Source organism: Takifugu rubripes, chromosome 13 (genome assembly GCF_901000725.2).
Source record: "Takifugu rubripes chromosome 13, fTakRub1.2, whole genome shotgun sequence".
In the NCBI taxonomy this organism is placed as follows: Eukaryota; Metazoa; Chordata; class Actinopteri; order Tetraodontiformes; family Tetraodontidae; genus Takifugu; species Takifugu rubripes.
In genome coordinates this window covers 12,715,548-12,741,727 of record NC_042297.1, presented here as the reverse complement: position 1 = coordinate 12,741,727, position 26,180 = coordinate 12,715,548, and the positions used below count along the sequence as shown (strand labels likewise).

Below are 26,180 nucleotides of genomic sequence, written 5' to 3'. Positions count from 1 at the left end.
TCAGCCTTTAATTATTTTCTATTTTGTTTTTCTTGTCAGACATGCGTAAATGTTCAGACAAGGAGTTCCGCTGCACAGACGGCAGCTGTATCGCCGAACATTGGTACTGCGATGGAGATACGGACTGTAAGGATGGATCAGATGAGGAAAACTGCCGTAAGTTATGATGCATGTGTGTTTGTATCCTTTTGAAATAAGGTGTTTTTGATTTGGTAAGACTTCCTGTTTCAGAGAAGATGACAGCAAAAAAAGGTAGCAATGTAGAAAAGTCACATTTTCTTAAGCTTTAGTTATAACACATGTCTGTGTAATTGTTTACCTTCTGTTAAATTAAAAATTATTGTATCACTTGAGTCACATACCGGTAATAATGTTGAATGCTCACTATCTAACTGCTAATATTTAAACCCCATCCCATTAAAGAAAGTAAAAGATACATTTAATATTCCACGGCAAGTTTCTGAAGTGGCAGCTGCTTCGCAAGCAGATCTGATTCGTTGTGCAACACTAGATTAAAATCTCATTACACTTTAACATTAAGAATTCAGTAGCAATAAAGGTCAATTGTATGGTGAATATAAAGCACATTCAAATTCAGGGAACTTTATTGTTCAATAAAGTTTTGTTTCATTTCATTTTTTAGTTAACAGAATCAGCAGAAAAATCTCAGGCTCAGCTGCTTTTCAGTGTATTAAGTGTGTGCGTGTGCTTGTGTGTGTGTGTGTGCGTGTGCGTGTGTGTGTGTGTGCGTGTGTGCGTGTGCTTGTGTGTGTGCGTGTGCGTGTGTGTGTGTGTGTGTGTGTGCGTGTGCGTGTGTGTGTGTGCGTGTGCGTGTGTGTGTGTGCAGCCTCAGATGTGCTGGCAGCCACCTGTAGTGTGGAGGAGTTCCAGTGTGCATATGGCCGCTGCATCCTGGACATCTACCACTGCGATGGAGACGATGATTGTGGGGACTGGTCGGATGAGTCGGACTGTTGTAAGTGCACACACGGACACTTCCTACAACACTGACAGTTTATTGAATCTAGGTGTTTATTTACCCCAAATCTCAAAGGAATATGTTTGTCGCTTAATCACAATCACCCTCACTCACAGATCTGAACCTCCTGAGAGACGTGGAATAAAAAACAAAATGTCAAGCCATGTGTCTCCCTAGAATAGTTCTCTTGGTTGTGGATGTGCCGATGAAAATGTATCCCTAAAAGGATCACAGACAGCCAGATAATCTCCTGCAGCATCATTTAGAACAACAAAACAACAATCTTCTGCGGTCTCCCGAGTTCAAACAGATGTTTTAAAGAAAAAAAAGCTTTAAGAAAGTAATGATAAACTGTACTTTTTAGAGTCACCATTGTGTCCAGTCGATCAAGGCCAGAGTTGCTGCTCTGGAACAGCTGCCGTGTTGCAGGTTCAGAAACATCTGCCAGATGTGATGTTCAAACTTTTTGGTGACACACAACTCTCAGAGCAAAGGCACGACAATGTTAAACAGACTATCCTGTTTCGCTCCACTCTCTCGATCAGAAGGTATATGTATGTTGCTGACAAATCTCTCTGAATCCACCCGGTTGTCACGCTCCTGTCTCTCCCCTGCAAGTGCCCACGTGCACACACAGCGGTTTCTCCTTTTGATGTGCTTATCTGCAGAGAGATAGGAATGGCTTCAAGGTCTTTAACATCATGGACATCATGGTCTCTCTTTGCCTCTCGTCTCCTTCCACAAGCATCCTTTTTTTAATTGCTGCTTCCCTTTTGAGGTGTGAACCTTTTTTTTTTTTGTATGTTGAGCTGGCATCAGAGTTTCAGAGAAAAGCAGTTTGAAAAAATTTTTTTAAACACATCCTGTGTATTTTTAATCCTAAAAAAAAAAATCCTGACTCTTCTAATAAGGTCGGGAGAATTTCTGTATTGTAGCGAAAGCATGTGGACACGGTAGAAGCATTCCTCGGAGGCATAAGACAGCCCATCCTCGGACAGCATTCCTTGGCATTGATTCTTCAGACACACGGTGCTTTGTTAGAATCTCTCTCTCCTCGTCTGTCGCTCTCTCCCTCTCGTTTTCTCACGTCGCCTTGTTTCAGTTTGTGAGCACTATTGCAGCCTTTGGTTACGTAGCCGAACAGATGAAAGAGCGTAGTTGGTATTTTGTGTGTGCATGTGACGAGAGAGAGCTAAAGGACGGATGAATCATTGAGCGTATGTGGGCGTTGGTGAGTTTGTCGGCATCCCACTGTTATTCTTTCAGCCTATAAGTCTCTCTCTCTCTCTCTTGCTCTCTCTCTCTCTCCGTGGGAGAGCCACCTGCTGTTTTGATCATCTCTCTCTTCTCTCGCCCAGCTGATAAGCCCCCTCAGGAATGCTTGAAATTCTACAACTCTCTCTTTCTTTTACCCCTCTGCTTCTTTCCCTCACTTGTCAGTTCTGTAATCGGTTATCTGACGCCCACCGTGGCTTTGAAGCGAACCGGCTTGCGTTTTTCAGGAGGACACACGTCGAAGAAACAGACAAGCACGCTAACACAGAGTGGGGATTTAAGATGCTTACGTCCTGATTTGGCTTTAATCTTCGCATCCACCTCCATCCTCATCTTCTGTCAGTTTTGTGCTTCACTTTTATCTGATCACATGTAGAGCTGTGGAGGGAACATTAAAGATGGCACAGCAATGATCTGCAGTCAGAGCTTCTCATAAGGCTGTCACCATAAACAGAAACTATTAATGCCTACAGGGTTTAAGGGTGTAACGCGCCATGTCTTTGCTTTTGAACTTTTAAAGAAGATACTCCTGGCAGCTTTCAAAGAGAACATCAGTGAAAGATCAAATCTGTACTGCTTACTTTTTCATTGTGTGCTGGATGCTATAATTATATTCAGGGCCTAGATTTGAACCTTGATCTCTATTAACCTAGACAGAAATGTACCTGAGCTTGAGAGAGAATGTGTTTCCACCAAAGGGCAGCAGACTCATCATGTAGTCCCCCTGAACTGATGAAAATAGAGAGAAAGCAGAGTCCATCTTGTAAATTATGAACACTTTTGCCCGCTGAGACATTTTTCTGATGTTATTCTGTGTGTGCAGCTTCCCACCAGCCCTGCAGATCAGTTGAATTCATGTGCAGCAGTGGGATGTGCATCAATGCTGGCTGGAGGTGTGACGGAGAGTTTGACTGCGATGACCAATCGGACGAGAAGAACTGCAGTGAGTAGCTGCTTACCTCAGATAACAAGTTTCTCACGTTGTGGAGGATTTGTTCAGTGTCTTTGTATGTATTTGTTGATAAAACCAGAAAGATATTAAGAGAAGCAATTGAAGAATAAATAACTGAATAAATGATGCATGTTTGTGCACCCTGCAGCCAGTTCCATGTGCACGGCTGACCAGTTCCGTTGTGGAAACGGACGCTGCATTCGTCTGTCGTGGAGATGTGACGGCGAGGATGACTGCTCTGACCACAGCGATGAAGAGGGCTGTGAGAAAACTGGTAAGAATGTTGCGGCTAAATATAACACAAGCTTCAGTTGTAGTTATGACAACAGCTCGCAAGACCTCCTTCCTCATTTGTTTCCCTTTTTTCCTCTTCTGGTTGAGACATGAGGTTGCTTTTGAATAATAGATTTGTCCGTTTGACAGCTGTGGGGCCTGTGCAGTGAACTCGTAGACAAGCCACAGATGTGCTGAGATATTAAAAAGTACAGCCAAAAAACCACAAACAAAACAAGGAAGCTTTTAATTTTTTTGTACTGCCCACCCCACAGCCAAATCAATCACAGTAATAAAACGTTCCAGATCGTTTGCACAAACACTGAATTTTCCACTTTAATGCCTATTTTTACATCCAGCCCATAGAACAATACCAGATTACAAATACCCTCTTGTCCCCACACAGAGAGCCCTCCTTGTGCCCCTGATCAGTTCCAGTGTGGCAATGGACGCTGTATCGGTCAGAGAAAAGTGTGTAATGAAGTCAACGACTGCGGAGACGGAACTGATGAACAGCCACACCACGACTGTCGTGAGTTAAAACACTAAAGAGCCCCTGACCCTGAATCCTTCTTTCTAATATTGAATAATTTGTGTCGCATCATTTTTGGCACTTCCGGTATACAGGAACTTTAGAAAATAATGCTAAAATAACGCTGCTAACACCAGAACTGTTTAAAGTTACATGTCTCTACAACGTGAAAGCCAGTCGCACATAATTCATTGCCTAATTTATTCAATTCACACTCATTTTAAATAGCTCATATTTGCAATGTAGCTGTTCCCGGGCTCATACATGTATTTCTGAGGTGATTTAGCTCCAATGGTCATGCTTGGGCTCTGACCGAAATTCTTTAAAACCAGGTGAAACATTGTGAATATGCAGAGCAGTTTTGATGACTGTAACTTGAACTAAAAAGAACTTGATGCTCAGATGCCTCAAATTTCAGGGTTCAACCCCAGATGAGTTGGATGCTCTGTAGACGGTATCTCTTTATTTATAGCAGATCGACCTGTGGCATCAGTCGCGTTTTGTCCTGCACACAGGTCCGCGCTCCAGCGAGGGCAACTGTAACCAGAATAATGGAGGCTGCTCCCAGAAGTGTCAGATGGCCAGAGGACTGGTCCAGTGTACCTGTCACACCGGATATCGTCTGATGGATGATGGCAAAGCCTGCCAAGGTACTATACAGGCCTGTGTGAAGACACGTGTACACATCCCAATGCAACAGTGAAGTTTGGTTGAAAAGTGAGCAGGCTGAGGGTGCAGATGGTTGGTCAGAGACTCAAGCATCAGTCACTTTGCTGAATGTTACTGCTGTTCATACTTGTGTAGGTTTGGGAGTTTTGGAAGTGAAAAAAGCCATATAACAAAAGTCGTGAGTCAGCTTTTTGACAGTAAACATTAGTTCTAATCAAAATCAGATTAGATTAGATGGACAAAGACAAAATAGCATGTATGAATATTGTCTTGAAATGCATAAAGTTTTAAAAAGCTACAGAATTCAACTGGAGTTTTAATATTGAAAGGAAATACAAGAATTAAATTAACAAAATTTAACCTGCCTCACTGAGGCTCCCTTCTTTTAATTTCCTAAATGTGGCCATGTCTTGACTCTTAAGTACTCTAGTTGCTAAGATCATAAACATTTCTATTGTAAATCCTAATCTTCAGACCAGGAAATTACTGATTTGGATAGTGTGTAAATCCAGTTTTGGAATTGCCAGCCAGACCGTTGTCCGCTTTTATGGAGTTTATCTGCAGGATCTGTCTGTCTGGATTTTTGGGGCGTTTTCAATGTCAGAATGCAATTTAAACCTCAAATGTGGAAGTTTGACTGTTTTTTTTTTTTTCAACCCATCTTTTCCAGATGTGGATGAGTGTGCTGAAGAGGGCTACTGCAGCCAGGGCTGTACCAACACGGAAGGGGCGTTCCAGTGCTGGTGCGTTCAGGGCTACGAGCTCCGACCTGACAAGCGCAGCTGCAAAGCTCTGGGTAAAGCCCCCTGTACTGTATTTCAACCTTGACATGTGACCACAGAGCCGCCAAGGTTTGACCTCCAATAAAAGCATAGTGTTTATATTTGCTTCAGCTGAAACTGTATCCGTTCTTTGCTCTGGGGTCCTGGGCTCTGAATGTGGGTAAGTCACGTGGAGCGTCTGGACTACATTTAGACATGTTGTGGAGGTAAAGTGCAGGTCTGGTACAACAGTCCATCAATCTGCTGCAGACCAGAGTTAAACCCAGGTCAGGCCCATCTGTCAGAAAGCTGCCAGCACCCAGACCTTCTCCTCCACTTAGATTAATACTCCCTGTTATTAAAAGTGACCACTGGCCCTAACTCTTTCCACTTTAGTTGTGGGCCCCCTTCACTTCATCTCTGGCCTCTCACTGTGTTCTTTTCCACTTTATTTTACATCATTTCTAACCATATCTGCCTTTCATACCCATTTAGGCCCAGAGCCAGTGCTGCTGTTTGCCAACCGCATAGACATCCGTCAGGTTCTGCCGCATCGCTCCGAGTACACCCTGCTGCTCAACAACCTGGAGAACGCCATCGCCCTGGACTTCCACCACAGCCAAGAGCTGGTCTTCTGGTCTGATGTGACACTGGACCGCATCATGAAGGCAAATCTCAATGGGTCCAACGTGGAGGAGGTGGTGTCCACCGGACTGGAGAGCCCAGGTAGGTGTATCACGCTCATATACAGGGCAACAACTCCAAAAGGTTGGGTATATATTTAAGGTCATCTGTATAACATCAATAATAGTCTTATACCTCCTTGTTCTTCTTTCCAGCTGTGGGGACTTTTATGCAAGCTTTCCAGTTCACCCTCTGTGTCTCCAAATTTGTTTTGTTTTTTCTTTTGCCTTTTTTGCCCTTGTCTCTTTTAATTCAATGAATTTATTACATGGTACATAATCACAACTGATAGTTATACTAATAGAAAAAACTTTGGAAAAGAGTAAGTGATCAAAATATTAATCAATGACACTTTGGGTGTCTCAAATCTCCAGCTGATGCGTTTCAGTTTGCCCTTTTCTCTTAAAGTGGGAGTGATGCGTTATTACTAATTTAAAGAGAAAACATTCTGTGCAGTGTCCTTTGTTGGGATTCCAGATATTGTCAGTCAAGACAGGTTTTCTGGGTTCAGGAGGAGACCTGTACAGCCTCCAGCAGCCCCAGTCTGAGTTTTTATACTGTTTAACCACATCAAACAAAAGAAATGGAACATTTGAGCCTCGGAGGAGTTGATTACCACTTTGAGATAGGTAGCTGTCTTTAGGCTAAAAGCTAAGTGTCCCTCCAGGCTCTAACCTCTAATTAAATGCCTAAATGTATCTTTGCATTCAAAGCGAAATCGGCACTTAAAATTCATTTGAAGGTCTGTTTGGAAAAAAATAAAAACACAAGGTGAATGTCTGTGTTTTAGGTGGGCTGGCCATTGATTGGATCCATGACAAGCTCTACTGGACAGACTCGGGGACATCACGTATTGAGGTTGCCAACCTTGATGGGACTCACCGCAAGGTGCTCCTTTGGCAAAACATGGAGAAACCCAGAGCCATCGCGCTCCACCCTATCGAAGGGTATGAGACCAAATAAACACGCAAACTTTTTAATCCACTACAGATGGTTTCCAAGCTACACACATTCATATATACATATTCCCTGTAGACCTGTTCCAGTTGTACAGAAAAAGGATTAAAGTTTGGCAGAACAGCAGTGCCCACAGGCAAGCATCTGTGTAATTCAAGGAAGGGGTTGTAGAAAAGTGTGGTTTTATTCCTGGTATCATGTGCCACAGTGACAGAGGAGGGCTTTGAAAGAAACCCCAGAGAAACCCTAAGCTGGAGAAAACGTCAAGCTCATTTTGTCGCTGAGTGGCAGAACAGATGATGAGGGTGTATAATGTGAAGAACAAAAGCCTTTTTTGCTCATTGTGACAGCTTCCTCTGATTGCATGAATAACTCTGACTGATACCCTCCAATGTTTAGGAAGATCTACTGGACTGACTGGGGCAACACGCCACGCATCGAGTACGCCAACATGGACGGATCCAACAGGCGCATCATTGCGGACACGCACCTTTTCTGGCCCAATGGCCTCACCATAGACTACGCTGGCCGCCGCATGTACTGGGTGGATGCCAAGCACCATGTCATCGAAAAGGCTGACCTGGACGGACGCAACCGCAAAGCTGTCATCAGCCAAGGTAAACAACCCGTTAATAAGAAAAACGTGTGCACTCCTTGGTGGAACTTGACTAGTTGCCGGCTTTGGCAACAACAGAAGCTGCAGCTGTCACCCTGTACTTGTGAAACAACAGTAATGCTAAATGTTAGAAGAGAACTTTAATAAAGCTGCATTATCAAATATGCACGTTTCATTATCCTTGTTTGACAGAAGGCTGTAGAGACGCAAACATTAAAAATGAATGCGTTCGGTCAAGCCAGTTCACCTCGATTATCATTTTAAACTTTTGGATTTGGCCAAAGCTTTAACAGGTTTTTTGTTTTAATAGTAATTTAAAATATTTATAAGGGGTTTTGATATAGATTATAAATCATACATTAAGTATTAACAATAGATCAAGTGCTCTGAATGGTTTATCGACCGTATAAACTGAAAATCTGAAGCCTGGTTTGATGTTTTCACTTTTGCGCCATCTACATTTTAGTCCATATATTTCCTTTTAGTGTAATGCAAGCAGAAGAGTTTATCTTTATTAATTTTGTCACTTCTCCAGTGAAAAATGGGACATTTACACATGTAAGAAGAGAAACAAAGGCACTCCCCCATTTGTGAGACCTCACTTCATTTTGGGATTTGTTTCCTGTGATTTAGCTGCTGTTTCCATTTTTTACCAACAGGAACAAGAATCTGGTTGGCAGTCGCACGTATTTATTGTTTTGTTTTTAAGCATACAGACTAATGGAATTGCCTGTCAAACAAAATTGAGTAGAGTCCATATCATAAATGGTTTATATGTGGGCGATGAATCGTAGTCTTGGCAGCACCACTGTCTCCGATTACTGAAACACCAGTTAAGGGCAGAAGTGTTGAGGATTTTGTAAGAGGGTCACACAAAACCTGTGAGCTCTTCTTAATGACGTGTGCTCTCAGGATAAAAAGCTCTAATTGGCCTTGTCCTTCCTGAACAGCCTCTATTTGCTCAACACGCAGGACAAATGGGTGTGTGGGCGTGTGTGTGTGTGTGTGTGTGTGTGTGTGTGTGTGTGTGTGTGTGTGTGTGTGTGTGTGTGTGTGTGTGTGTGTGTGTGTGTGTGTGTGTGTGTGTGTGTGTGTGTGTGTGTGTGTGTGTGTACAAGCATACATTGGAGTCGCTGTTCCTGGAATGTTAACGAGTGTCTATGTCCCTTCCTCTGAGGAGCAGCGACAGGCCGTGGATGTGGTTGTATAGCTGTGTGTATGGCTGTGCGTGTCCACCTGAGCACGTGTGAGCTAAATGGATTTGTGCCGTCTCCTCTGTCACTGGAGCTGCACAGCTGAATTGTGTTACGGATGAATCCGCTATCCTCCGCGCACACCTGTACATCCTGAGATGTTGGGCAGGCAGAGAGGGTGTGTGTTTATTCCTGGTGCTGCATGGGTAATATGTGTGTTTCATTATTCTGTCAACTGTATTTGACCAACCAGTCTTATGAGGACCACTCAGTAATATAATAAAAGTAAACGCCTGGAAAATGGAAACATAAATCCAGCCATGTTGGGAAGGTGTGGTACAATACTTGCAGGATAGTAGCGGCCATAATCATCCAGAAGTTATCTGCTTGATTAATAATGCAGATATTTCTTGTGGAATTAGACGGTATCTGCCACAGCGCATCAAGCTTCTGCTTCTGCAGTTTGTTTGTCTGTTTGGGTCCATCTTGAAGTGAATATGTGAGCACCTGTACGCTGTGACCCCAGACAGCACTGGGTGGTACCACCTGTCATTCAAAGCATGACATGAGTGTGAATGCTGGGTGGGACCTTTGATGCTGTGATGGCCTGCAGCAGATGCAGCTGCAGCTGCCTCCCCAGGGGTGTCACAGGGTGACCGTATCAAAACCAGGCGCCTCTTCACTGCGGAGGAGAGACGAGGGCGCACTGTTGTCTCCGTCACGGTGGGATTAAGATCAGAAAGAAGACGTCTAAACATAAAGGCCTTACTTACACACACCTGCACTGTTTGTCAAGGAGGGAAAATGAACAGATTTCTTTTTTTCCATTCATGGATCAGACAATGGCTGATTGCTCTGATTTTAAGTACCGGTACAGAATTTAGGAAGTTAGCATTCATATTTGGATTACATCTGCCAGTGTTGGATTCCCCAGCACAGAATATTCCATGTTGTCCAGTGCAGAATTAAAGGTGTCATAGTCGTTGGAACAGTGCAACAGATAGACAAGTTGTGGGGAGCTGAGAGAGACAGAAAGGTAGAAAATAAGATGGATTACAGGAAGCAGCATTTATGTAGGGGAAAAAAAAAGCTCTACGGTGTTAAAATATGTTCTGCTGTCATTGTGTGTTTCCTTTAAAATCATATTTATAGTAGTAAAGCCAGTCTCTGCCTTGGTAATTGCACATCTTTATGTTGTAATGTTGGGGAACAATCCTCCATTCATGATTTGAATATCTAAGGATGCTGCCAAGTAGCATATGGAATCCCACAGCTCTTAATCTGCACAAATAGGTTTGTGGACAGACAGATATTACAGTCTGTCTACATATGTTTGGCATTTCCTTCCTGTCTTTTCTTATTACTTACACAGTCTGATTCTAATTTAATAAATACTTGAGGTATTTGCGAACATCTAAATTTAAAATGAAGTCAAACTGTGCCTACTAATGCAAGACCTGAAGTACCTTAAGAAATTGTGTAATGGTCATTAGATGTACCGTACATAAAAAGAAGTATTTTAAAACATTTGTCTCATTAAGTGTACACTCAAGCGCATGTCCAAAGGCTCTAATGCTGGTGGATCGTTATCATCCCCTTTTAGCCTTTTACTGCTCGACATATGTTATGCCGTGCTGTAAAATACTGTCATTAAATGAGTGGCGCCCCCCATCACTGCAGGGCTGTGCAGCAGCCAAAATCCCTGTTTCCATCCATCTGGCATGCTCCTCGACTGGTTGTGTTGTTACTCCTACAGGGAATGTTTAAGCTGAGCGATGATTCAGACATGCGTTAAAGAGTCGACCTTATCAAGTTTTCCTGCTGAGTTAAAGTCATCAAGAGATCTGATAAGACTGCAGAGCGCTAACACATACAGTCAGGAATGCCAAACAGGGAACAACCCATATTTTTTTAGCATGTCTGTACGGTCTATATATAGACTTTTGGATCCTAATTAAAGCAACTGAAACCTCGCTGTCAAACAAGATGAGAACTGATGGTCTGTCCTCGATCCACGCTCTCACATTAAGAAAGCCAATGGAGCATTTCTGCTTTGGCCGCTTTGACAAAAACGAATCCAGCCACAGGCTGATGAGAAGCAGCGGAACCGAAAGCTGCTCTTAATGGGGACAATATGACATCAGCCAAAACCGCAGCGCTGAATGGCAGGATGTTTGCAGAGCTCTGCTGGAGCAGGCCAAACGCCGCATTTGATCTTTTTTGTGTGGATTTATAGTCCCACGTGAATTTGAGAGAACACGTTCTGCATTTCTTTGTTTAATACGAATCTGTCAAACCTAACAGCTGTGATTCTTGATTAATATTTCCTTTTAAACTCGTTCTGTTCGGAGGCGATGCCGCTGGTGTCTCCAACGTGACTGAACCTCCAAATCTCAAACTCTGAAATCTCTCTCCGTAGGTCTGCCGCACCCATTCGCCATCACCGTGTTTGAGGACAGCCTCTACTGGACGGACTGGCACACCAAGAGCATCAACAGTGCCAATAAATTCACCGGCAAGAACCAGGAGATCATTCGCAACAAGCTACATTTCCCCATGGATATCCACACTCTGCACCCCCAGAGGCAGCCTGCGGGTCAGTACTCAGCCAGTTTACACTTAAAGTAATTAGTTTGTATTTGAAGGAGCAGAAATAGATCTTTCTTGTGGGGAGAATCAGAGGTCAAAGGTTGTGGAAACACAGAAAGGTTGTGAATTGTTGATTGGGATTAATGGAGGCTCGCCATCATTAGTCTGCAACGCAGTTTTGTTTTGCAGTTTCACAGTAAACAGACTGATCGCTTGATATCAAGTGGGAAATTCCACCACCGTAATGATGAAGATAGCAAATATAAAACATCCCAGATGAGGGAGGAGCGATGGTATCCTCTCACCAGTTAGTTGTAGCTGCTGCACAGTTGTTAAGTCTGTTTTCCATCCATCCGGCTGGAGCTGTATTGGAGCCGTGTGCTCGGTGTCGCAACAGAAAGTTGTCAGGAAGCACAAACATGAATAATTATGAAGTAAGAAGAACCCTGTCGTGAGGTTATTGCTGTTTATAGCAGTCAGCAGCACAAGCCCATATTAAAGGAAATAAATGTGCTTTTATGTTGCAGTTGGCTCATTATTGTGAGTACATTTTGTTTCTTTCTGCATTAATGAGACACAGACTTTTCTGAATCTATATGAGACCACTTTTGTAAACAAGGCTTTGCTGCCTGCAGCAGCGTGAAATGCGGTCATGGAGCTGACAGGAGTGCAAAATGCTACAAGATCAAACAAAAACGCAGCGCGAGGCGAGGACACGCATGAAGCGCGTCCGGATCAGAAAAACCAGAACCCTCTTTTCAGGGTGTCACTGCGCAGGGAAGTGTTCCAGAGCTGGACCCAGAGCTGGAGGTTGAATTTGAAGTTTATTCCTCCAGTGGGTGTATTTGTGGTACACTGGAGAATATTATGACTGAACCTTTACAGAGAAAATGTCTGTTTAGCATTTGATGATCAGATTGATTCCACGTTGGTTTTACCTTTTGGAACGTGGTTGTTATGTTTTAATCGCCAGCCCCATCTTCCCAAGATTGCTTCGACTTAATTACTATTTTTGTCCACGTCCTACTTTGACTCACTCCCATATGCGTTTTGATCCTGTTCGGCTGCTTTGTGATAGTGAATCATTAATAGTTGCGCGTGCACGAGAGAAAATAAGGCATGCTCTCAGATCTTGATGAATTCATCAAAGCAAATTCAACCGCTTTTATTTAATTTAGTAGCGTTGCTGGTGGACTTCTGCACTGAGAGGAGATTGATGACAACCTGGTAATTATCATTAACTGTTATTATTGTGCCTCCTGTAGGTGGCAGGAACCGCTGTGGCAGCAACAATGGAGGCTGCAGCCACCTATGTCTCCCTAGCAACAAGACATACACGTGCGCCTGTCCAACTGGCTTCAAGAAGGTCAACCACCACATCTGTGCTGATGGTGAGTTCAGCACGCGCAGCATTTAAATGTCATTAATCAGATATTTATGAGATTTGATTTGATGTAGAGATAGAATGTGAGATTTTTAGTGTTTAGACACTCGCAGTCGTAAACCCACAAGAGTCTTAATTCCTGAACTGTTAGCGCTGGTCCTTTGCCACGCTTCTTTATCTTGACTTATAAACAGTAAAAGTCAGAAGGAAATCCCCAGTGACAGTTTAAGTGATGACTGGAGCCTTAATGATAAAAGATGATCCTTTTAAGCACATTTAATCTGTTATTCTGGCTCTCGGATAGTTTTTTTTTTTTTTTTTTTTTTTAAAGTAAAGGCCATTGTAGTGTGTGTTCGATTAAACAGCTGTAGCTAAAGAAGTCAGCTTAATGAGCAAGCACTTTTAAAAGCAGAATCATGTTAAGACCTTTCTGTTTTTTAGATTTGAAGGACTTTCCGTTTGTTGTTGTTGTTTTGCTGTTGTCACTGTTGACCTCACTGTTAAACCTAGAAGACTGACAGAAGACCTTTGGTCTTTAATCAGGTCTTGACAAGTTCCTGCTTTTTGCCCGAAGGACGGACATCCGACGTATCAGCTTTGACACCGAGGACATGTCTGATGATGTCATCCCTCTGGCTGATGTACGCAATGCCGTGGCACTGGACTGGGATGCCAAAGACGGCTACATCTACTGGACAGATGTCACTACTGACTCCATCAACAGAGCACTGTGGAATGGGACACAGCAGGAGGTCAGTGGTGATTACAGGTGGACTTACCCAGGTGATGTCTCCTCTATCCTGCACCAGGCAGAGTAAAGAACAGCACTTAAGCTCGCCTTATACTGCCATCTAGTGGATATAATTCAGAAGTGCATGGCTTTTTCACACTCCACAAAGGAAACTTGGGATTTCATATTTCTAAGCATTGATATGCTATCTAGAATTTTGTCAATATATTTGGATTTGGATATTTTTTATCAATATAGTTTGGAATTCAGAGCTTTGTCCAATTTTCCAGGTGGTGGTGGACACCAGCCTGGAGAGCCCAGCAGGTCTGGCGATTGACTGGGTGACAAGTAAACTCTATTGGACTGATGCTGGTAATCACCACAGATAGTCACATTATCATGGTTCTGGTGCATCCTTCGGTTGACCATTCTGTCTTTGGTTTCTTAGGCACAGATCGAATTGAGGTCTCGAATGCTGACGGTAGCATGCGGACTGTCCTGATTTGGGAGAACCTTGACCGGCCCCGGGACATTGTTGTCGACCCAATCGGAGGGTGAGACCAGACTTCCCAAAGTACATATGAATATGAATTTGGATTTTACACACTTTTTTTAAAATTTCCTTCACAGGTTCATGTACTGGACCGATTGGGGGGCCAACCCAAAGATTGAGCGTGCAGGAATGGATGCATCCAGTCGCATCGTTATCATCTCGTCCAATCTGACATGGCCCAACGGCCTCGCCATTGACTATGACACCAAACGCCTATACTGGGCAGACGCTGGCATGAAGACCATCGAATACGGCAACTTTGATGGATCAGGTCGACGGGTAAACGGCCGTTTTTAATGAAGGTCCCTTGAAAGTGCTTGAGGAGGGGATTGAATTATTCACACGTGCCTGCCATTTCTTCAAATCTTCCAGGGTTGTGACCGCCGAGTGATCTGACAAGATTGTGTATTTTTACGTACAGGTTCTGATTGGCAGCCAGCTGCCCCACCCCTTTGGCCTGACTGTACACGAGGATAAACTGTACTGGACAGACTGGCAGTCAAAGAGCATCCAGAGCGCCAATAAACTGACAGGTTTGGGTCGACAGACACTGACAGAAAACCTGGAGAACCTCATGGACATTCACATGTTCCACCGACAGCGTGAAACAGGTCAGTAGTAAATCAGGATGCTTGTCATGGCCATGTGTTAGGTAGTTTGTCATTAGGGGGCTTTTGTCCAGGATAACTAATGATAATTAATTTGAACCCAGTTTTCTTAGAAACCTTGAATTTTTCCTGCTGCTCCTGAGCTCATATAGTGTGTTTTGCTGAAATAGCCGTGAGATAAAACCTCACTGATGTGTGGGACTCTGCTTCTCCGTCTGTGCCTGTCGATTGTGTGTTTGTATCTACTTCCTGTTGCTTCCCACCTGTGCTTTGAGAAGGAATTGCAAAGTAGGCCAGTGGCTGAGTCGAGCCTGTGTCTGTGTGTCCTCCTGCAGTGCACAACCCCTGTTTGGTGAATAATGGGGGCTGCAGCCACCTTTGTCTCCTGGCTCCTGCTCCCAAAGCCTCCAGCTGTGCTTGTCCAACTGGGATCAACCTACAGACAGATGGAAAAACTTGCACGCCTGGTATTAAATGCTTACAAATGGAGAGAACATCTTGTCAGCATTACTGAAACATGTGACCATGCATTCAGCTCTGTCAGGGTTTAGTTTAATCTGTTTAGAGTGACAGGGGTTATCACGTTTGCAGGGATGAGCAGCTTCCTGATCTTTGCACGGAGGACGGACATCAGGATGGTTTCTTTGGATATTCCCTACTTTGCCGATGTGGTCCTGGCTGTCAATACCTCCATGAAGAACACCATCGCTATTGGGGTGGACCCAAAAGAAGGTCTGGTCATCTTTTTGAAAGACTTCAGATCCCTTGGTAGAATTTCTTACACGTGTATCTGGGCCTTCCCATGAAGGTAAAGTCTACTGGTCCGACAGCACAATGAAGAAAATCAGCAGAGCAAGCATCAGCGGGAAAGCACAGGAAGACATCGTATCCACAGGTGAGGAGGGTGACTCACGAGTGGTCATCTTTAGCTCCTCCCACTCCATTCTGACTCCATTCTGACTCCATCTGCCTCCCTGTAGGCTTGATGACGACCGATGGCCTGGCGGTAGATGCCGTGGGCAGGAAGATCTACTGGACCGATACTGGAACCAACCGCATTGAGGTTGCAAACCTGGATGGTTCCATGAGGAAAATTCTGGTCTGGCAGAACCTGGACAGCCCCCGAGCCATCGCCCTCTACAATGAGATGGGGTTAGCCTGACGTCTTTTTAGCTATTTTAGGTTCTATAGAAATATCTTGAATTGGAAAATAACGAGTTTGACTTTTTTGCAGCTATTTGTATTGGACAGACTGGGGAGAACATGCTAAACTGGAGCGTTCAGCCATGGATGGGTCAGATCGCGTAGTCCTCATCAGCAACAATCTGGGCTGGCCCAATGGTCTGGCCATCGACACGGCCGGCTCCCAGTTACTGTGGGCCGATGCCCACACTGAGGTACAGCTAACATTCTTGTTCCATTCAGGACCAGGAACACTGGTGCTTATCAAAATGATCTGAGACCCCTTTCAACTAGGCCCATACTGATAGAAAGGCCTCTTGCCTGTTTCCCCAGCGAATAGAGGCAGCCGACCTAAACGGGCAGAACCGGCGCACCCTGGTGACTCCAGTCCAGCACCCATATGGTCTGACCCTGCTGGGCTCCCATATCTACTGGACTGACTGGCAGAGCCGCAGCATCCAGCGAGCTGACAAAAACACGGGGACCAACACCATCACGGTGCGCCCCAACCTGCCAGGCCTGATGGACATCCAAGCTGTGGACATGGAGAGGCCTCTGGGTGAGTCTGTCAGCTGATTATTTTCAATGTAATGAAACTTTTACTTTTATTTGGCTGTAAGGCAAAACTTTAGATCACAAGGAAGTCTTTTGCCCCATCTGTCCCATTGCAACCCCCTTGAGCTGCACAATGCGATTGTTTGAGTAGCATCATAGGAAATTGACCTTGTTCAATTGCATCTGGCGCTTTCAGGCTTTAATAAGTGCGGGCGGAGGAACGGGGGCTGCACTCACCTGTGCCTGCCGCGCCCTAATGGCACATCCTGCGCCTGCCCCACCGGGATCCTGCTGAAGGGAGACGGCCGCTCGTGCGATGACTCTCCCGAGACGTACCTGCTCTTCTCAAACCGAGTCAGCGTACGAAGAATTTCCCTGGACACCGACGACCACACCGACGTGCACGTCCCAGTGCCCGAGCTGCACAACGTCATCTCGCTGGACTACGACAGCGTTGACGGGAAACTTTACTACACTGATGTCACCCTGGATGTGATAAGGTCCACACTCACTCGTATTAGTTGATATTAAACGTCATAAAGAGAATATTCCTTAAAAATGTGCTTGTTTTCTACATTAGGCGTGCAAACCTGGACGGCACTGGGATGGAGACTGTGATCAGCCAGGGTCTGAAGACCACGGATGGGCTGGCTGTGGACTGGGTGGCCAGGAACATGTACTGGACCGACACTGGGCGCAACACCATCGAAGTGGCTCGCCTGGATGGAACGTGCCGCAAAGTTCTGATCAACAACAGTTTGGACGAACCACGAGCCATTGCAGCGTTTCCAAGCAAAGGGTGAGATTTTCTTTCTTTCCAAAATAGAATCTTTCTTTTGGTATTTTTTAATATTTCATTTCTTTGTGACAAAGAAAGCTTTCTCAGAGGTTGGACCTTCTCTCTGCAGGTTCCTTTTCTGGACTGACTGGGGTCACATAGCAAAGATTGAGCGCTCTCACCTGGACGGCTCCGACCGGAAAGTTTTGATCAACACCGACCTGGGCTGGCCCAACGGGCTCACGCTAGACTACGACACACGGAGGTCAGAGACAAAGAATGTGTAGGATTTTTAAACTTGAACGAGAAGGAACGTGTAGATAGCAAAATGCAGTAAGACGGCCATCTGTTGCAGGAGTTTTGGGGTTAGATGATGCCTCATTTTAAAAAATTGATAGTGGTTTTCATGCAGACATGTTTATACATCTGTTTTCTGCAGGATCTTCTGGGTCGATGCCCATTTGGACAGAATTGAGAGTTCAGACCTGAACGGCAAACTGCGTCAGATCCTCGTCAGCCCTGTGTCCCACCCGTTTGCCCTTACTCAGGTAGTCCCCCCCCCCCCCCCCCCCGGCTGCCTCCTCCACACGTGCACTCTTTTATGCATATTCACCATGTGACTCGTCCTTCAGCTCATACCGAACCCATCCATCTTAAGCATTTCTTCTTGTCCTTTCCACTCTGACCCTCATTTTTCGTCCTCCTCTTTCCCTCCCTTTCTTCCTCCATGCCCCTGCTCCTTGTCTGTGTTCTTCCTGTCCTCTCTTCTTCCTCGTTTCCCCAGTCGAAGCCGGTGTCCTCCCCTCTAACCCCTTTCTCCCGACTCTCGCAGCAAGACCGCTGGATCTACTGGACCGACTGGCAAACTAAATCCATCCAACGGGTGGACAAACACACCGGCCGTAATAAGGAGACGGTGCTGGCCAACGTGGAGGGCCTGATGGACATTATAGTGGTGTCCCCTCACAGGCAGACAGGTGAGGAGGCTTTTCCTCTGGTTCTTCTGTCTTCCTTTATGAATTTTTCATGGAGCACACACAGTCAGGGGTCCAGAAGCTTTATGGAGATGAACAAGATGCCACTTGTCAAGGTTCCCTCTGTCTCTCTCTTTAGGAACAAACCTCTGTGGCGTCAACAATGGTGGCTGCACTCATCTCTGCTTTGCGAAGACCAACAGCTTCGCGTGTGCCTGCCCCGATGAACCAGATGGACGACCCTGCTCCACCAGTGAGTCACTTTTCATCTTTTAACGGTCTAAAAACGGTCGACTTGCTGATCACAACAGCCAAATAATCCAAACTATCGTTTTAAACGTCTGGTTTCCAACTTTTTTTAGTTTCAGGTTACGTTCCCACGGTTCCAGCCAGTGCAACCAGCAGCACCCCCGTTCCCAACAAGCTTCCCAAAGTTCCGACAGAGACCCCACACAGGGAACCCTCACTGGTCAAGTATGTTGGGAAGTAAAAATTACAGTTGTTCATGTGAAGAATCAATTTGTAAAGATATTTAGAAAGGATTATATGCTTGTGGCAGATTTTCAAGTCTGCAGGAAATGCAACTTCCAGTCAGTTCAAACAATCTGCATCGTTTGTTTTGCTCTGCAGCTGCACTGAAAAAAATCTAAACGAAGCGGGCTGCTTGAACAGCGTGGTGACGGCTCCTCACGGTAAACGCACATCACAAATTCTCACTGCATCGATTAGCACAATTAGCGAAAGAGCAGATCTGACAGATGATTATGTGACCTAGTGTCTGGTGTTTGTTTTTCACCTCGGAACGCAGAGGTCCAGTTTTGTTTGATCTGCCTAAAAAAAGCCTCAGGACATCTTCAGGAAACTCCCCGAGTTTACTTCTGCTAGTTAAATCAAGTTGCTAGTGATTGCTGTGGTGCTATGATTCAACTACCAGAATTCCCACGACCTGGATGACAGAACCTTCAGACATACTCCCTGTGTTTACATTTCTGTAGTAAAATAATGCACATCCTCCAGAGAGCAACCTGTGGACCAATGTGTAAACATGGAAACGGGCCCATGAACAGCCCTTGAAGTGTCACTCAAATTATCGGAGAACAACAAATGAAGTTAATCAGAATCCCTCCCCAGACCTGACAAATGTGATTTAAATTACAGCATGTGATAACAATAATGACTGTTATTTTTAAAAAGCCACTCTGAAACTAGAAAGCACTAGCTTTTCTCTGAACACTGACATCTGTCCCATCTCCTGAAGGGGAAGGACTTCATATCAGCTATGTGATTGGTGGAGTTCTGACCATTCTGGCCATTCTCATCCTCATCGTTGCTTTGATTATTTACAGGTGAGTTTCTTTCTCTCCACAGTTCAATTCAATATTCATTCTAAAAGCAACATTTAATCACATTAAGTCCACCTAAGCTGAGAGTTTCCCTTCTTTCTGACCGACAGACACAAAAAGTCAAAGTTTGCCGACCCGGGCATGAGTAACCTGACCTACAGCAACCCCTCGTACCGGACGTCCACGCAGGAAGTCAAAATCGAGACGTCGCAAAAGCCTCCCATTTACAATCAGCTCCGATATAAGAAAGAGGTAACAAACAGTCCGACGTGACCCTTGTTATTATTTAACAGCAGGATGGATTTGTAGATGAATCCATGATGTTTTCATAGGTTGCCCACAGGTTTGGGAGGATAGTGGGTAACCATAGAGACAGCCGACGCTGCCGTGTGTCTCTGGTTACAGTTGAAACCATCAGCACTTATCCTTTCTCTCTCTATCCTCACTGCAGCTCTCCCATCCCTACAACTCCCTCTCTCCCTTTATCTTTTGACCCACATTGTCCCACGGAGAGGTAGCGCCTCAGCATGCTGGAGTTCTGTGTTTCTGTATTTTCTCACTGCATGAACGTAAAAACCCGCCTCGGCTGTCCCGACTGTGCAGCTTCGCAGCCTCGAGACTTTCTGTGGCTCTGACATACCAGCCGGTAGATTTAAAAACAGCAGAACCTTCAATCATTTTAGCTTCGTAGATAATGAGTACAATAACTCCATACTCGTTAGACTACTGCTCACTTTTCCCTATAAAATAACAGCAGCTCTTTAATCAGGCTGAACTTCAGGGTTCCTGTTGAGGCCATTTCTCTACCTTTGATGTGTCATTTGAGATTAACCAGCCTATTTTTGCATATGCATGGTTGTTTTGCTCTGGATTGATGTGCAGGACATGTTTGAAATGACAATCGTTAAAGAGGACAAACAAGAAGGGACATAGAGGGACATTTCTCACCCACACAGATTTAAAACAAACATTTGAGCTGGTGCTGGAATTTCCTGCCCCCAGTCTTGACAACTGCCTTTGTCATCAATCCAGGGGGGAGTGGACGGAGGCTACACCAAGGAGAAGATCCGCATCGTGGAGGGCGTGTGCCTCCTGTCCAACGAGGAGCTTTACTGGGACGACTTGAAACAGATCAAGCCGTCTCGAGGCGGCCTTCACACCTGCATGCGCACCGACACCGTGTCCCTGCAGGCCAGCAGCGCCTCGCTGGACGACGGCGAGACCGAGCAGCTCTTGCAGGAGGAGGCGTCCGAGTGCTCCTCCATAACCACTCTGACCCCTTCGGCCATCACCCCGCAGCGCCACTCCCAGCACACCCTGCCCGACACCGGCTGGGCCTCCACGCGCAAACCCTCCACCGAGAGCGAAGTGTGAGGGAAGCCCCGCCTCCCCACGCGTGCTTTACCGCAACCTCAGTGACCTAATACACACGTACATGTATTTATAGCTGGTGCAGACACAGTAACAGTGGTAGGTAGAGTAACGGTACATATCAACCTGGTTAGACTGAACTAAGCCTCCATAACCATGAATCTGGGCTCCGTCCTACTTGTGCGCACACACACACACACACACACACGCAGTAGAGTCCTCCCATTGCCTCCAGCCAAAAGTGGTAAAGTGATGAGCATGCTGGAATAAGAATGAGAAGCCTGGAGAGGAAGCAAATGGTGGTTTTCATATGGATTCAACCTCTTCATGCAACAAATGCTTCTGTGTTTTGTGAGCTTTTTTTTCCCTGGACAGAGCTGCAAAAGGACGTGGACGCTATAACCACATCTCTCTCTAATTCTACTCACACGTTGACAGACTCTATTTATGAACGTTTTTATACTTGTGGAGTGGGTTTGCTTCATTTCAGAGAACTATGAGAGAGGACCCGGGTAGTCAAGACTCAAAGCTACGACAGTGCCAAAGGGTGGGACTTCACTGAGTCTCCATGCGTTTCTTTTCCTGCAACATTTTCTTAGAAATGTACAGAATTATGGGATAGATGTTTCTCACCTCCCCCCTTGCCCCTGAGGTGTTGGCTAATTGGTCCGAGTCCATTCAGCCTCAGCAGAAGTAAGCTCAACCATCGCTGATGCTGTGATAGTAGCTGAAGCCACGTAACAAGTAACAGCCTAAGTGCCAAAATGTCCCTTTCCTCTGCTCCTTTAGCTGCCTATTTATTTTTCTCAGAGGTTTAACATGTTCTCAGCAGGTGTTTTTATTTGAGAAATATATTTTATAAGACATGCACCACGAAGGTATGAAGTAGTCGTGGCTACATCCATCACCGTGTGTCTCTGTCATCCTTCCAGATTAACCAGGATTGACGATAGCACTTAATTTAAAGCGCTTTGATTTGGACGAGTGCGAAGAAAATGAGTTTTTACGATTTTCTCCATTTTCCTGCTGAAAATGTGGAACCCCGCTGGTTCCCACAGCAACACGGAGGCGGTTTTGTTCCTACAAACACTAACGTTAACGGTAGATTTCAGGAATCTGAACAAGGGTCGGTTCTACTGCAGTTTATAAAAGTACTTGTGAGATCTGAAGACACGGGAGGCGACAGATGTCCCGTCAAATCCTCCAACAGCTCTTTGGTGATGTTTTCTGATCTGCTGGTTTTCATTGCCTGTTAATCCCATCTGGATTCCTAAGATTCAAACATGTCTGATATTTAGGATTCAGGACAGGGCTCCACTTAGGGCATTGATTGCTTCACGGCTCACTGGCCCCGCCCCATAATGGTTGGAGGCGTGGCTTAAACTGTTGTAGCAAAGCCACATGGTCAACGTCTGCCGGGCTCATCTTATCTGTGGTTTCAGATGTAATAGTCTCTTGAGTAGTTGGCACATAAAACCAAAAAATATGATGATGAACATGTCAACATGTGGGGTTTTTTTCCGGATTTGACTGGTGCGTCCGCCACGCCACGGTCACCCAAGGAACACTGCAGGTCACCCCATCACACCCGGAGTGACGGAGTATAAAGAAATCACTGACGGCTAACTGAGACATTAAATTAATACAAGTTTGAGATGCGTTGCTTTAACTTTAGATGACCCTTCTGTCTGTCTGTTTAGAAATATGGTACAAGGAAATTCTATACCGACGGATGTATCACACAATCGTGTATTTTGAAGTATGCCGATTTGCTGCTAGACGACGCACTGAGGCCTGTGAGGGAGGGTCTTGGCAGCTACATAACTCTGATGGTGTGGGGAGGGAAGGCCTACAGAGCACCAGAGTGACCCAGGAACCAATGTTCATCCTGGCTCACCGTCCCTCCGACTGTGCTGCAGGGACGCGCAAACTGTACAGACTTTATCACCAGGATACAAGCAAACTTTTCTGTTGAAGTTGTATAGGCTTTTTCTTTTTTTGTATAAAGGGATTTCATGACTGTTTTTAGACTTGTATTAATTTTACTCACTGGAGAAGAGCATTTTTTTTATTATTATTTTGGTTTTGTTTTTTTGCTGGATTATTTTAACCACTGTGTTTCCAAGCCTTGTAAATGATAGGGAAGATGCCAGTTATTTAATAGTGCTCTTTTATTCTCATGAAATACTGGTTGCGTATAGCTGTTGTAAAGTTAACAAAAAAGGTATTTATGATTTCTGTTTGGTTGTTACTTGATGTGTAAATATGAAAAGACTGTATATGTATTTCCATGGCAGTACTAACAAGCTGTGTTGTGTGATAGTGAATTATCCCTTTACTATCTTTTAATATAAAATTGCATTTCCATGAAACTCTTTGGCTTCATCTGTTCACTTCGTCATCAGGCCACCTCTCAGTGAGGGAAACAGATGTTTGCATCTGCAGCAGCATAAAATGAGGAGGGCAGATTCAATGAACGAATAAGGACGATATCCACAGAAAGTAGACATGTGGAGAAGAGTCATCTCCCACAATAAGACTGTAACCTTCACAGGTGCTTAATTTAATCTGAACAGAAGACCACAACTTTAGACCAAATCAAGGACCGCTGTCTCCACGAATATCGTGTAGGTACCCGATGAAATGCCCAAACTAGAGAGTATATAATGGTAGAACGCTTCAAAACGTTCTTCAATTCAGTGCTGTAAAATGACTGATGTGTAAAACTGCGCCGTGACATAGTTCACGTAATGCTATGATTGTTTGTTGATTGAAACTCCTCATTTTGTGACATATTAAAACATATCACTTTAAAAATTCTGCTGTTCTATTCACATTCAAAAAATGTATCAATACTTCTTCAAAAGAAATGGTATTTCTGGTCCTTTTATATTTCCTGCCAACATCAAATGGTCACACAGCAACCACATCTGGAGACATAACTGCAAGATAAAATTCTCACACAAACCAGAAATACGTAGGTAATGGGTAAAGTGACTTCTGGTCACTCTTCAACAGTAAATTAGTTACTAGAATGTTAAATCACTAGCTGTTTAGAGGATGTAGCCTAACCTAACTTTATGGTGTAACGTGTGTCTCACTAGTACCAGATGGAGAGTTTCTTGTAGCAGCTTTAAACTGAGGAAGAATGAGAAGCCATAAATAAGGAATGGAGAACCGATGTTGTTTTACTCGCTGTCGCCGCTAGAGGGCAGTCTCCTTCAGTAGACTGAGCCGGAACATATGGAGAGACAATTGACGCACAATGCCGAAAAATGGTTCGAAACCCGTAGTGAATGGTCTAAATGTTAACAGGTCTACAATGGACAGAGGGAAGTTTCGTTTCTCCGTGATTTGACCCGACCATCAAGAAAACAGGCACATGAATGTTCACTGATTAAATAACTGAGTAATAATCATTAAAAAAAAATTTAATTGCATTTGAGGAAAGCAACTCAGAGCTGTTGGTTCAGTTTGTGTAGCTGACAGCTGTACATGTGGGCATTAGTTAACTTACCTCTAGTGGTTAAACCCAAAACAAACCGACAAACGAACGTTCAGGCTGCCTGGACCACTTTAACCCAGTAGGTGGCGGTATCACACAGTTCACAGGCTGCAGGCCACCAACCTATCAAAAGAAGAAGAAGGAGGAGCCTGTTTGGACCAATCCGAGAGTGGCGTTCATTGATTGGCTGGTTTAAAAAAAAACAAAAAACTTAAGCTCCAGAACATGAGGCAACTATGCATTCCACAACGAACAATCAATATGAACAGGACGAACTTGAAGAAAACCAAGCACGGGTCACAGGTATAAAAGCGAGTTTGTATTGTTTCTACCTCTTAATATTGGATTGTTACATTTAGAACGAATAGTGTGCCTTAATTGCTAACCTACAGCAGCTCTTACGAGTTAGCATAGCTAACAATGACCGCTACCTTCGCTAGATAAGCTTAGCCTTTAAAATGTTCCAGGATAGGATAGGATAGCGGTTGCCCATGAATAAATTTAACTTGTTATTTTTGTATTCTACGTTTCAGACTTTCGGCCCAATTCTGGTCGAGCCCTCAGATGGCGGTGAGAATAGACCGGGTTAAACTGACCTCATTTACCAGTAAACACAAGGTAAAATCTAACTAGTTTGGTTCTTCCTTCCACCACTATATTAATACAATTCATGGTGGGTTTGAGAGTGATGAGTTGCACGAATCAGTTGGGGTGTTTGATGCAGTGGCAACAACACTCCAATCCGATCCAACCTGAGGACACGCACAGTGCACAGGGGCCATCTGACTCAACCCGACACCTTTCCACATTCCCAAATGTGCTTTCAACTAATGAAACGGCAGATTATTGCTAAAGGAGAAGTCGTGTTACACGTGGTCCTTTGTTTGAAGCAAGATTTTTAGGATCGTCTTGGTTTTCCTACATAAACATTCATCCAATTGTTGATTCATGGAAAGTGTTACAAAGCACTTTGTTTTGTAAGACTATTTACGCATGGTCTTACTTTATTTCTTTCAGAGTACAGCAGATGTGTTTGTGGAAATCCCCTCCACTCGTCATGCAGGACTGACTGGCGTCAGTCCTCAGTGCACTGAGGTTTGTTTCTGCTCATTTCTAGAGTTAAATCCACAAAAAACAAAATCACATTATTTACTTGGTGTGCTTTCAGCAGCCGGCTGTGATCTGATCCCGTTCCAACAGGAGATGGAAGAAAACTGCAACGGCACCGATGAGACGGAAAGCAGAAGCTACAGATCCAATGTGTCACTCCTTTGTCTTTGTTAGTGTTCTCACATTTTACCTGAGATTCAATAAACAGAGGCCTGGCACCAACTCTGTCAAAACAACACTTAAATGTTACCATAAATGTCGCATACACTGTGCTGAGAGATACTATTAATAAAAATCTGGGCTTTTTTGGAAGTCACACATCTGTTTCAAGTGAATATTTATATATACCATCACACAAATGCATGTACACACATGGGTCAATCTAAAATATACTGGGTTTTAAAATTTGTGCATTGGATGTTTTTTTTTTGTTCTAAGGTATAGTTATAATTCTAAGTCTGGGGTTTTTTTTATGGGTTTTTACACAGATCATCAGATATTTATTAACATGTTAAATGACGTAAAATGTATTAGACAAAACTAAAGTATTCTGAGTTTCTGCATCTTGTTTGATTCCAATTTTGACCGCGAGGTGGCAGAAAAACAC

At 44.3% G+C, this 26,180-nt stretch overlaps 1 protein-coding gene, 1 long non-coding RNA gene and 1 other non-coding gene across 7 annotated transcripts in view; all 3 read left to right on the top strand.

Annotated features, from left to right (window-relative positions):
• lrp4 (low density lipoprotein receptor-related protein 4) overlaps nt 1-23,330 on the top strand; it is a 68,612-nt gene extending 45,282 nt beyond the window's left edge. Inside the window, exons 6-39 of one of the 4 annotated variants that reach the window (XM_011609880.2) lie at nt 40-156; nt 848-976; nt 3,078-3,197; nt 3,355-3,480; nt 3,886-4,011; nt 4,527-4,661; nt 5,351-5,476; nt 5,937-6,167; nt 6,916-7,072; nt 7,482-7,699; nt 11,311-11,487; nt 12,746-12,871; nt 13,408-13,616; nt 13,885-13,966; nt 14,043-14,148; nt 14,225-14,426; nt 14,569-14,758; nt 15,091-15,222; nt 15,347-15,487; nt 15,564-15,650; nt 15,736-15,907; nt 15,990-16,152; nt 16,271-16,496; nt 16,689-16,992; nt 17,073-17,291; nt 17,401-17,535; nt 17,710-17,818; nt 18,055-18,247; nt 18,384-18,497; nt 18,607-18,718; nt 18,875-18,936; nt 19,503-19,590; nt 19,698-19,839; nt 20,620-23,330. In XM_011609880.2, the coding sequence (XP_011608182.2) occupies nt 40-156; nt 848-976; nt 3,078-3,197; nt 3,355-3,480; nt 3,886-4,011; nt 4,527-4,661; nt 5,351-5,476; nt 5,937-6,167; nt 6,916-7,072; nt 7,482-7,699; nt 11,311-11,487; nt 12,746-12,871; nt 13,408-13,616; nt 13,885-13,966; nt 14,043-14,148; nt 14,225-14,426; nt 14,569-14,758; nt 15,091-15,222; nt 15,347-15,487; nt 15,564-15,650; nt 15,736-15,907; nt 15,990-16,152; nt 16,271-16,496; nt 16,689-16,992; nt 17,073-17,291; nt 17,401-17,535; nt 17,710-17,818; nt 18,055-18,247; nt 18,384-18,497; nt 18,607-18,718; nt 18,875-18,936; nt 19,503-19,590; nt 19,698-19,839; nt 20,620-20,961 (5,318 nt within the window). In that variant the 3' untranslated portion in view covers nt 20,962-23,330. Of the gene's footprint in view, nt 1-39; nt 157-847; nt 977-2,062; nt 2,211-3,077; nt 3,198-3,354; nt 3,481-3,885; nt 4,012-4,526; nt 4,662-5,350; nt 5,477-5,936; nt 6,168-6,915; nt 7,073-7,481; nt 7,700-11,310; nt 11,488-12,745; nt 12,872-13,407; nt 13,617-13,884; nt 13,967-14,042; nt 14,149-14,224; nt 14,427-14,568; nt 14,759-15,090; nt 15,223-15,346; nt 15,488-15,563; nt 15,651-15,735; nt 15,908-15,989; nt 16,153-16,270; nt 16,497-16,688; nt 16,993-17,072; nt 17,292-17,400; nt 17,536-17,709; nt 17,819-18,054; nt 18,248-18,383; nt 18,498-18,606; nt 18,719-18,874; nt 18,937-19,502; nt 19,591-19,697; nt 19,840-20,038; nt 20,588-20,619 lie in introns of those variants that run through there. The other 3 variants (XM_011609881.2, XM_029846756.1, XM_029846757.1) reach the window with 3 other exon arrangements.
• A 1,285-nt stretch (nt 23,331-24,615) lies between these two features.
• LOC105417261 (uncharacterized) lies at nt 24,616-25,891 on the top strand. Of its 2 annotated transcripts, none has more exons than XR_965014.2 (4): nt 24,616-24,766; nt 24,997-25,081; nt 25,481-25,558; nt 25,635-25,891. It is a non-coding gene; the product is annotated as an uncharacterized lncRNA (long non-coding RNA). The 2 variants fall into 2 exon arrangements; XR_965013.2 differs by having other exon boundaries at nt 25,632-25,891.
• On the top strand, nt 25,142-25,255 carry LOC115252267 (small nucleolar RNA SNORD67). The gene has a single exon (XR_003890686.1). It is a non-coding gene; the product is annotated as a small nucleolar RNA SNORD67 (small nucleolar RNA).
• Nucleotides 25,892-26,180: the final 289 nt, after the last annotated feature.